At 38.0% G+C, this 12,261-nt stretch overlaps 1 protein-coding gene and 1 long non-coding RNA gene across 2 annotated transcripts; both read left to right on the plus strand.

Annotated features, from left to right (window-relative positions):
- The first annotated feature begins 518 nt into the window (after positions 1-518).
- Positions 519-2,485, plus strand: LOC133886217 (uncharacterized). The gene is made up of 3 exons (XR_009903377.1): positions 519-703; positions 1,724-2,243; positions 2,339-2,485. It is a non-coding gene; the product is annotated as an uncharacterized LOC133886217 (long non-coding RNA).
- A 2,222-nt stretch (positions 2,486-4,707) lies between these two features.
- On the plus strand, positions 4,708-6,408 carry LOC133886334 (protein neprosin-like). The gene is made up of 7 exons (XM_062326072.1): positions 4,708-4,821; positions 4,898-4,984; positions 5,054-5,251; positions 5,403-5,531; positions 5,651-5,701; positions 5,794-5,934; positions 6,007-6,408. Exons 1-7 carry the CDS (start codon positions 4,708-4,710, stop codon positions 6,406-6,408), a joined length of 1,122 nt encoding a protein of 373 aa, XP_062182056.1.
- The last annotated feature ends 5,853 nt before the right edge of the window (positions 6,409-12,261 follow it).

The raw sequence follows: 12,261 nt of genomic DNA on the forward strand, positions 1-12,261 counted from the left end.
GGGGTTTTCCACGTAAAATAATTGTATCTCATGTCCATCGTTTTCTAACTTATTGGTTGTATAAAAATTGCACTGATAGAGTTAAACCATTCATTATCATAGACTGCAACTTCACTATTAGTGTACTCCTTCAGTTCCTCTGAACAAAATATGTCTTTAAAAATTCTACACGAGGATTAAGGTAGTAGAACAAATGACATGGTTGCCTTTTATTTTTATTGATTTGGAAAAAGGGTGAGTTCTTTTGAGACTAATACCATTTACTTATAAGGGAAAATTAGGTAAGTGCCATTATGAAAAATGAAAAATGACGTTTTAAAAAATGCCATTGGAAAGAGTGAAACCGGGCCCATTACAATTCTGTGCAAATTTGAGTGGTGCCATTTTAGACGGCTGGAGCGTATTTGAATGCCTCCTTCGCATACGGTATTCAAGTATGGATGTTTTTGCCCCTGCCCTTGCTCTTCTTTCCCTTGGCACCAACTAAGCTCAAGACGCCTCCCTCCCATTCGTGCTCAGTTCCCAAAGCTGGAGAGGCGGTGGTGTCTGCCAGAGCTGGAGAGGCAGCAGTGCTAGGGCCACCTAAGCCATTCTTTGGCAATGGAGGCAGAGGTTAACTGATTCCCAAGAAGGTGACATCGCCTGCGACTGCTTCCACTGTTGCGATGGACGAGGTGGAGCTTTCCCGAACGGATCTAGAATCGTGAGTAGCCTCTCCACTATGTAGTAACCTCTCCACTATGTAGTAGCATCTCCCACAGCCTTGTAGGATTTGACTCTATTTCTTATCTTTTGTTCAATAGGCTCTAGTTCACAGTAGACTTACAAGTTGAGGGATTTCTAACAGTAGACTCAGATGGTAGGACGTTGTATAGGAAAGCCTCATGCCTAAAATGGGTTGTAGATCCGAGCACCTTTTCAATGAAATTCATGTTGGAATGCTTAGCTACGAGCTAAAATGGGGCAAGAACCAGATTCCCACGGTTTGGTTCCATGACAAGACAATGGGTGAGGATGTTAAGCTTGTAGATGACACACAAATTCCTAGTTTTTCTGAAATGTGCATACTAAATAACTATTTGGAGCTTATTGTTGCAGTTTTTGACTCTAGTAGGTCTGAGCAATATTAGCTGAACTTATGTGAACCTTTATGTATTGTGCCACCTTTGGAGGCCGACATCAGGCTTAGTAAGTCCATTCCACCTAGAACAGAAGAACAAAGTGTTAGGCATGCCGCCAATGAAGCAGATGCTAGGCAAACAACCAATAAGCAAATGTTGGGCAGCATGATGTCTTTGACAAGGAGAGGAGTATGTTGGTGTGGATGATGAGGGCATGTATGTTCCTCCACCACCTGCTGAAGCAGCTCAATTTGTAGACGTTGGTGACACTGTAAAAAACATTGATACTGCTGCTGAAGGAAATGTCCCTCCTGAGGCAGAAATAACATATGTTGACCTTAAATCTTTATATTTCGTTCATGACCCTGAGAACCCAGCCATTAGAAAAGCTGTTAGGCATTATGTCATTAAGGGAGCTTTTGAATTTACTAATTTGAAGACATATACCATAAGGTTTATTGCTAACTGTGCACACAATGAGTGTCCTTGGCGCATACATGCTTCTAGGCTGCAGGATGGCCGCACTATAAAGGTGAGCTTGTTGTTTTCAATCCATTTGATTTAATTTAACATGTTGTAACAATCCTTAATTCATTATGCAGATTAAGTTCTTCCATTTGAACATAACTGTCCAACTACCAAGCTTCAGGAAGAGAAGATGGCTAATCAAGGTTGGGTTGCAAACAGGCTTAGGGATTAGATAAAAAGGAATCAACATAAGGGTGCAAAGGATGCAAAGGAAAAGCTGGAAGTAGAGTATGAAATAAAGTTTAAGTATTCCAAGGCTTCGGAAGGCATGAGGGTAGCACTTGATCAGATACATGGGAAATATGAAGAAAGTTTTCAACTGCTTGTCAATTGGAAACCAAAGATAGAGAATATACAATTAGGTACAATTGTTGAAACTAAGTTGGCTTAGGTGAATGTTGCCTGCAAAATATTCCCACCTAAGCTGAAAAGGGCTACACGAAGGCCTAGAACTCAGAGAGTGAAGGGAATTCTTGAACCTGGAAGAAGGGTTAGCTGTAAAAGATGTAGAGGTTTTAGTCATTTTGGGAAGACTTGCAAGCATGTAGAAGCTACTAGTGCTAGAGAAGCTACTGAAGGAACCACCAAGAAGAGGTTCCATTTCTTTTATTCTGTGTCAATGTTTTGCTGTGTCAATGGTCTCCTCTGTTTCTCCTTTGCATCCTTTGACATAAGTTATTTGTTTGCAGGCTTAGAGAAGATGATGGAGCTTCTAGAAGAAAAAATAAGAGGAGGACACCCAAAAGGAAGAAGACACCAAAAAAGAAGAAGCAACAAGCAAGTAGCAGTGCCCCTCCTACTAGAATTGTTAGAAAAATTTCAGATTGGCTAGCGAGGTGGATTACTCCAGTGCATGGGAGCTCTAGAATATATTTTGTGATGACACACTAGTGTTAAGTTTTGCTTGTATTTTGTGATAGCAAACTTGTGTCAAGTTTGCTTGTATTTTGTGATAACAAACTTGTGTCAAGTTATGCTTGTATGTAGTGAAGACAAAGTTGTGCCAAGTTCTGCTTGTATGATGACAAATTCATTTAAGTTCTGCTTCTATTTATGCCATGTCACGAAACTTGTTAGGTTCATTCAGTAACCTGGCAATCTTAAGTCAGTAATGCAACTGGTTCACTCAGGGATACAAGCTGTTTCATTCATGCAACCTGACAATTTCATGCAATCTGATGCAAGCTTACATAAATCAAATGCAATCTGAAATCACTTGGATACAAGCTAGATACAAACTGGTTCATTCTTGCAACCTAGATACAAGCTAAAGGCAGTACATTTCAGTCATGAAATCACTTGGATACATATGCTAGAAGAGTTCCAAACACAACACCTACACATACAGCCAGTACACACACACTTTCTACTGAAACCCCCCTCCTATTTTGCTTTGCAAGTTCTTGCTCAACTTTAAAAATTTGGTTATTTGTATCCAGTACATGCTTCTTTAACTGTAAAATTTGAAACTTCACATCACCAAATTCACCAAATTCATCTGTTCCACCTGCAGACCACCTATGGCCTTCCCTTTCATGAAGACCCCACAAATACTTGACATAATCTTTCTCCCACTTGTAAAATCCACAAGTGCTATAATTATGCATTTAGGACATATCTCAATCAAAATGCCAACAACATAAAAACACACCAGATTCATACAACTCATTGGTATATTATTCTCACACTCAAAAAATTCTTTGTAACTTCCTAGGTGCTTGCTCTATAGCTTAACAACTGGACTCCCATGCGATGGGCAATCAACACGCAATAGCTCCTTCCCCTTCATGACGCTTCCGCTAGTACCCAAACCAGACTTCCCCGAAACCCTAACGAATTGTGAAATTATGCTGGACTCTCAATCTCAGTCCGCCTCTTCCACATATGCGTATCTTGGATGAGGATGAGGGTGCGGATGAGGGGGAGCACTAGGGTGGGAAAGGAGCATACCGGTGACGAAGGCAAGGGGGGCCACTACTTCACTGGGAACATGAATGCTTGACTTCAACGACTAGAAATGGTTCAGTTCAACCATCTAGTGCTAGGGGAAGAAGAGCCAAGGGCAGGGGCAAAAAGTCCATATTTGAATACCATATGCGAAGGAGGTGGCCAAGTACGCTCCAGCTGTCTAAAATGGTGCCACTCGAATTCACGCAGAATTGTAATGGCACTAGGTCGGTTTCATTCTTTCCAATGGCATTTTTCTAAACGGTGTTTTTTCATAATGGCACGAATCTAATTTTCCGTACTTATAAATTTCAAGAAATATTGAACAGAGAAAAAGGGACGTGGAAGTGTTCTAGCATGATTTCATTTAAAAAAATGGTTTTTTAGAACAATAAAAAAGTTGAGAAGCCTAAAACGGCTTACATTTAGAATCAATCGAAGAGGGTAAGATGTTTTCGTGAATAATTTATACAACTCAATTGAATTTATGTACAATTAGAAGATGTTAGTACTACTCTGCCACTTGTAGCATCCACTAGACAAATACACAATAAATGCAGCTTCCGTAGGGAAGATTTTTTCCAGAATAGTTTATAAATATATCTCAAATCTTTGGGTGTATACATATATATATCTTAAATATAATGTAATAAGTACTGAAGGTACCTATACTTGTGATATTTTCTGGTACTAAATTATTTTGTATATTTAAAATCTGTAAGTGTGTATTATGTCATCAGATAATTTTTTTCTTGTCATTAATTTTTTTCCTCTCTAGTTGGGTCTGAAGATACTACTATTCCATCATATTTAACCCTGCCAATACTACACAATAAATGGAGCACATGCCTTAGGATCAGTGTTTTCAAAAAGAATTAATTTAATTTATTTCAAATCCATATGGTGTATACATCTTAGCAGAAAATTTATTTTTAAATTAATGTAATTAATGAAGGATGCATATAGAGAGATTAAAAGCAAGAGGTACATGTTATATGTGTGTGTGTCTATATATATATATATATATATATATATATATATATATATATATATATATATATATATATATATATATAATCAAATTCCTTGGGGTGTGGAAAAACCAATTGTCATGGAACAGAGCCAATGTGTTTCCATAATATTTCTTTCACTTCAGTTGTTGATGCACAATGGGAAATCAGATCTGGAAGGAACTAATAGCATGTTTGCAGCCAAGATGATTCAGGTATGATGTTTATCAACATAGGATATTTATTTGTGCACTTAGTATGGTTTGTGATGCAAAAACAAACTTTCTACAGACTGAATATGAGCAAATCTTTGAATGCATAAACGTCAACTCACAACCGTCTCTTCGGCATCCTTTGCTGAGAGATCATATTGTTCAGGTATGTCCACTAGATTTGTTTAATAATGCATTTCTGTGAGTTCTGTTCATTATCTCCTTTGGAATGTAGATGAGGCCAACCTCCTTTGCAGACAGTTTGGATGCTGATCTCAAGTCAAAATTTTCTTACGAAGAAGTTACGATAAATTATATTGCTTGCCCAATGGGTACAGTCCCTATTCTTCGAAACTATGGAAGAAATTCAACTGCTAGATCTTTCAAAATGTTGAAAGGATACATGCAGAATGAGTACAAGAGCACTCTTCATGTACGTCATTAAATCTCTGTTCAAACGGATTACAAACAAATAAATTGCATATTAATAATACATAAAGCGAAGCACTGCAATGCATTCTCCACTTTTTAATTTTCAAGCAATCTATACTCTACATTGACAAATGAATTTATTCGTTATTCAGACTGTAATGGTTGCCACATTGCCTGCTACCGTTCACGGTTCTATAGCAATGATAACAGTATACGAGCCAAATGTCGGTATCAGCACTCAGCCAAGATATAGTGGAGCAGTTGTGCAAATACAAAATGGTGTACTCCCAAATATAAGTACAATATATGCAGGGTGGTTTGTATGTTCTTACTTGCTTACAAATACTTGCCACCATTTCGCTTACATTTTTACATTTTACATCAAGTTCTTCATTTGAAGGTCGATCCACATCTTTACGGCGACAACCATTCCCATTTCGAGATTGCTTGGGTAAATTGATCATGTGTATTTGAGAGTCCCCAACCAATACAATGTCACATATTCTATCAGAACACTAATCTATTCATTCTTGCATAAAACAGAGTGACAACAACCATGGTTGCATTAACCTCCTATGTAAAGGCTTTGTTCAGGTCAGCTCACAGGTTGCTCCTAGAGCAATATTGAACCCCGCTTCCACCATCAATGGAACTCAATATGTAATTGCAGTCGAACTTTGTCAGGTATGCGTCCCTGCAGGAAGGCTGCAGATGTTATCCCAATAAATAAATTGTTTACGCCACCGTATTTAAGAGAAAAGATATCTTCTCTCAATCATGCAGGACACTGTCACTGGAAATTGGTGGCTGACTTATGGTAACGAAAGCCATCCAGTAGGGTACTGGCCAAAGGAACTATTCAGTTACTTGGCTGATGCTGCGAACGAAATTGGTTGGTTTGGCGTAGTGGGAGCTGCGCATGGTGAATCTTGTCCTCCAATGGGTAGCGGTGAATGGCCAGATGAAGGAGAAGGAAAAGCAGCTTACTTCGCTGAAGTTAAAATCGTAGATGAGAGGACAAACGTAGTAGTTCCTAATTTGAAAGACTGTGTTGTACAAATAACAGACCCAAAGTGCTATCAGGTAGGCCGTGTTAATGCCCTAGATGAGGGCCTGCATTTCTACTTTGGAGGACCTGAATGTCCATCAGCTGGTTGACGTGAAAATTGTTGCAGGATATGTTCAAATAAAGGTGGGATGTTTGTGTTTTCATTAAGAGCCTATATGCCTTTATCGGTGTTACAGTTGCAAGGACATTCGACCTAGGTACAGATTGACTTATATTTTGCCCTTTACGGTGTTACAATTGCGTACAACATTTGTTTGTCTTAAATAGTTGTGCACTAAATCTTGGTATCATGGTGTGGTGGTCGAGGAGTTCTTATAGGGCGACTCCACCCGCCAAGTGTGCATATAACAATACATTAGGCTCAGTTGGCCACTTAGCAAAGATTTGGATAATTTGCGTATTTGTCACTACTCCTTTTCACTTTTGCACATTTACGATCGGAAAAGGCTTAACTGCAAATATTCCAATGGAACTGTGAGACATGCATTCTGCATGACAGTACAATGTTAAGACCATCAACTAACTTGTGAAATTACCTCACTACTCCTCCCAATGCCCCCTGCTCCTGGCCACCGCCACCTCGTCTCCACTAGCGGCCACCTTTTCATCCCTGCTGCCTCTTGCTCCCAGCAGCTGCCACCCTGCTCCTTGGCCTCCTACACCATAGGGTCGAAGGTTGAGATCTATGCCTTTTAATCACCTCCTCCACTTGAAGAAGCATCACGGACTGGGATGTTGAACGAGAGCGGAGCACAGCAACAGCAACCACGGCAGCGACAGCGGAGAGGAGCGTAGAGCGCGGCGACCTCAGCGGCAGCGACACATAGGTGTGCGGCAATGGCGTCCCGCGCCTCAGGGACCTCGTCGGAGAGCTCGGTTGCGGCTGCCGGCCTGAAGTAGCTTAACAAGGGTGGCCTCGGTGATGGTGGCGCGGAGAACCTCTAGTCTTGCCCACTGGCGTGGTCCACAGCGGATCAATTTGGGAATCGGCCAGGTGTCCTCTGAGTTGGCAGGCAGGGGTAGTATTATCATTTGTATCTAAAATTATTTCAACAATGTTTTTCGCACCAAAAACAGCACAATTCCACGGGAAATGAGAACGGTGGCAGACATAAGCTACTAACCCAAGTTTTAGTGGCATTTTTACAATTATGTTTTTGATGGCAAATCTCAGATTGGAGATCAAAGGAGTGGTAAATATGCAATTATATTCAAAGATTTGTTTCCTTTATCTAGGATGAAAGATTTTTTTCCTTTGCATGCAAATTTTAAAATGTTCATTTGAGTCAGCATTTTCTATCAACATTAAAAGAATGGGATGTTTTTGTCCAGCAGACAAATAAAGATTTAATTCATAAACACGAAAGTCATGTATACATATTTTATCCTATGTAAGATAAATGTTGAGCAATTTGTGTGGTGATATGCTTTGTGTGTATCATCATTTAAATTGACATAGATGTGCCAACTCCCACCCAGCAATTTTCAAGATATAATATTGAACAATTTGTGTGGCCGTGTTTCATCATTTAAATTGATATAAATGTATCAACTCCCACTCAGCAGTTTTCAAGATCTAACGTTGAGCAATCTGTTTGGCGATATCCTTGGTGTGTATCATCATTTAAATTGACATAAATGTACCAACTCTCATTCAGCTGTTTTGAGGATCTATTTCTAGCAGAAATAAATTATGAACTTTAAAGAATATATATAGAAGGGTCACCAGGAAGGAAAAAAAAAATTGATATCAGGCTGCATGCTTCAGATTTTTATTCATTATTTATTTTAATATAATAAAGGAATGCAGTACTCACATGTTCTTGAAGTATTATACATGTCCATGGTTTTTGCGCTCATATTTGATATGGAAGATATCTTGCAATGGGATATGAAGAATGGGCCAGAACTGCATTAGTTTTACTACAGTTCCTTGCGTTTAGTGTGGAGCCAACAGTCGAAGCAGTTGTGTCGAAATCAATCGTCAAAACGATTCTGGCATACTCTCACTTTATCTTGCATGCATGTTCTAGTTTGATCTTGCACAGAGACAGTTCTAAAAGTTCCGCAGAGCAACGATGGACAGATTTTTTACTGTGTTTGTTTCAAGTCCCAACCGTCTTTGCAACATCCTTTGCTGAAGAATCATAGTTTTCAGGTATCTCCATGTTTATAGTTTAATTTGGCTTTCACATCATTTATCTTTTATACAAATTATATACCTTTTGTTCTAAATGTAGATGTAACCAAGCTCGTATCTCCACGATGTAGCTGGTGATAGTCGGACCACATTTTCTAACCCAAATATTGAGATGAGTAAAATTGACGCTACGTGAAAAAAAGATATAAGTGGCCGATGATAATCGTTATAGGTGATGGGTTACGTCACTTTAAACGTATCACTGATGACTAGTCTGATCGATTATGACCAATCACCAATAATATCATAAGTGATAGGTTGTAATCTTGACTCGTCACTTATTACGTATCCCTGATAAACAATTTTTGCGTATTTTGGACACAAAAAAATCAAAAAAATAGTTTATCAACTAGTCATCCCACGCATGGACCATCATCACTCGCCACATGTCATTTGCTATTTTCCACACTGTTTTTATACTTTTTGTTCCGTGAGAATCGAACCAGCGACCTACCCTCACACGCATAGCCGTCTTACCACATCACCCTCTTATGCATTATGAAGGAAGCCGATATTTTATCCTTTTAACTTCCTTTTCTGAGAGTGTCATAAGTAATGGGTCACAGTTCACTGATTACTATTTTGCTGAATTGTTTGATATTAAATTCAATGAATTGTTGATTTATATATAAATTTTTTCTTCATCCAAATTTGTATAAATATTTTATGAATTTCGGAATATGCATGCAATGATCCTAATTTGATACGTGACCTGGAGTAACTTCGGTAAAATAAACATAACTTTTTTACTCTACTACCATCTTAAAAAAATTTACATGCATTTCTCCCTAACTTTATCGGGTTTGGCGAATTTTTGAGCCCAAATTGGCTTTAAAGATTGACTTCTCTCTCCTAAAGTTTATGCACCATTTTTGAAATACACGTTTGTGTCCATAACTATTACCTCTTATATAAAACTTGAGCAAAAATGTACAATGGTTCATATTATAGTGTTGTTAATGTGAGAAAAAATAAGAGAAAAATAAAAAAATATATCTGAAGATGAAGTGATAGAAAATTCTTATTACAATAGAATAGAAAGACATGCTCATATAGGGCACACATGTAACTAACAATTATATCTGTGCATAAATGTATACCATTTAAAACATCGATAAATTAATGCTTAATTTGATGCTCTTTTTTGCAATACTGAAAAAGCTTGTTATCTTTTTGTCATATCTTAGTCAATGTACATTTTATTTTTCTTTTCCTACTCAAACAGTTCATAAAGCATTAGGCACTTGTGTATTCTTATACATAATAGTGAATGATTTAAACTGTTCAAAAAGTGACAGGTCATCCCGTCATTAGTGACGGGTCACAACTTGATCCGCCACTAATAACTGATATAGGATGATCCGTTATTGATGGGTTTATCATAAGCGGTTAAAATTTGATCTGTCATTTATGTCATCAGTGGCGGATAAATTTATAACCAATCACTTATATCATCGGTGACAAATAACTTTATGACTCATCATTGATAACTTATCATAAGTAAATCCTAACCTGATACTACTTAAGTGATGGATCCTGCCCGTCACTTATATAGTATTACCTTTGTTTATTATTCACATAGTGTGAATGCCCTCCAAGGACGGTTCCGACCCTAAGAAGCTACAATGGATCTTCAGCAAATAGACCATTAAACACTACTACAAAAATTATTTCTAGAGGCGGGTGGTAACTCATTTTTACAGGCGTTTAGTGCATCCGCCTGCGATCGAAGGACTATAAAAATGAATGATTTCCACATGCGCAAAAGTGACCGCATGTGGAAATCTATTATCACAGGCGGTTCACTTAAAAAACCGCCTGTGAAAATAAGTTTCCACAGGCGGTTCCTTAAGAGGACCGCCTATGAAAATTAATTTCCACAGACGGTTCTTTAAGCGGACCGCCTACGATAGTCGGTCCCTCAATTGATATTTTTTGAACCAAAAAAAGCAAAAAAAAAAAATTTGAACCGACCAGGAACCCCACACGGTTTTTCGCGCGAAATACGCGCGCTACACGGATTTTGGCACTCGAACTCGAAACCTGTCGGATCGCGCGATCCCTCCCCACCATCACACCAGAGAACGACTACTGAACATATGAGCATATGTAATTCTTTTGATATCTACAATCTGAAACTTTAAATGATTATTTGGGCATATAAATTACTTTTCAACTATAAAGTTGTAGATCTCGTCGAGGGCTACAATTTTCATATAAACTTTATCCTCATCCGACTTCGTATGAAAATGTTATGAATTTTGGAAGATAAACTGTCACCTATTTTCACATACGGTTCCTTAAACGGACCACCTGCGATAATGTGGTCATTTCTACAGACGGTTCACATAAGGAGGATAAGGATAAAGTTTTTTAGATGAAGTAGCATGAGTATAAAGTTTATATGAAAATTATAGCCCTCAACGAGATCTACAACTTCGTAGTTGAAAAGTTTTTCATTTGAATTCATTTATATGCCATTCAAACGATTATTTGTATATCTAAATGACTTCAAATAAAAAAACTGTCAACTACAAAGTTGTAGGTCTTATCGAGGGCTACAATTTTTACATAGATTTTTTCCTCATCTGACGTCATATACAAAAGTTATGAATTTTTTAATGGATAGTCATTTCCAGAGTCGGTTCACATAAGGAACCGCCTGTGGAAATGACCATTCTTACAGACGGTTCCTTATGTGAACTACCTATGATAATAATCTATTATCAATCTATTATCACATGCAGTTCACATAAGGAACTGCCTGTGAAAATAGGTAATTTGTAACCGTAGGAGGTCCTCACCAATTGTTCAAGCGGTTTTTTAAATAAACCGTCTATAGAAAATTACCTTTAAGTGTCTCGAAAAATAATTTTTATAGTTGTGAAATATGATCAGCGGAAACAAGGGGATGAAAAGTACAATACACGGGGCTATGTGAGTTAATTTTGAGTTCTTGAGTTATGTTACCGCCAAACTGTGAACTACTTCTTGCTGCATCCATGGGAATGTAAATTATATTCGATATTTAACACACGGTTTTCATTCATTCTAGATTGCAGCAGTTGCAACAATGTCATCTACTTTTTATGCTTCGTGTTTAGAAATTTCAGTATGGGAACCAGATCTTGGTACGGGAAAACCACCAAGGTTTAGTGGAGCAATTGCGCTACAATGCAAAATGGAGGGGAACCGAAAATGACTAAATGACTGTAGTATATGCTGGCTGGTTTGTACGTAAATTTTGTCTTGTAGTGGGACATTTAATTTGGACACGAAAATTATTTATATCTTGCAAAAAGAGTCAGTTTCGTTTGTGAAATGTCCAATTTTAACTTTTGTTTCTCATCCGTAGTTTGATATCCATTACCCACTACTATAGAACACCATATATATAGTGTTTTATTAGTGTCGGTTCGATAGTAATTGGCACTGAAGACGTATCAGTCCGATTTTTAAACTTCCGCATGTAGAAAACAGCTGATAAGATAAGAACCGACACTAATAATTAGTAACAGTTCTTGACTAGAACCGACACTGATACATCAGTATCGGTTCCAGCCACGAACCGAGACAAATAGTGACTGTATTAGTATCGGTTCGTGTCTAGAACCAGCACTGATACATCAATGCCGGTTCTATTTACGAACCGTGACTAATAATAGGTACTGTCACAGCTCAACTTAAAAAATTTATATTTTTTTCACACGAAGTCGGATTGAGAAAAACTTTATATGAAAAT

Source organism: Phragmites australis, chromosome 12, assembly GCF_958298935.1.
Source record: "Phragmites australis chromosome 12, lpPhrAust1.1, whole genome shotgun sequence".
NCBI lineage: Eukaryota > Viridiplantae > Streptophyta > Magnoliopsida > Poales > Poaceae > Phragmites > Phragmites australis.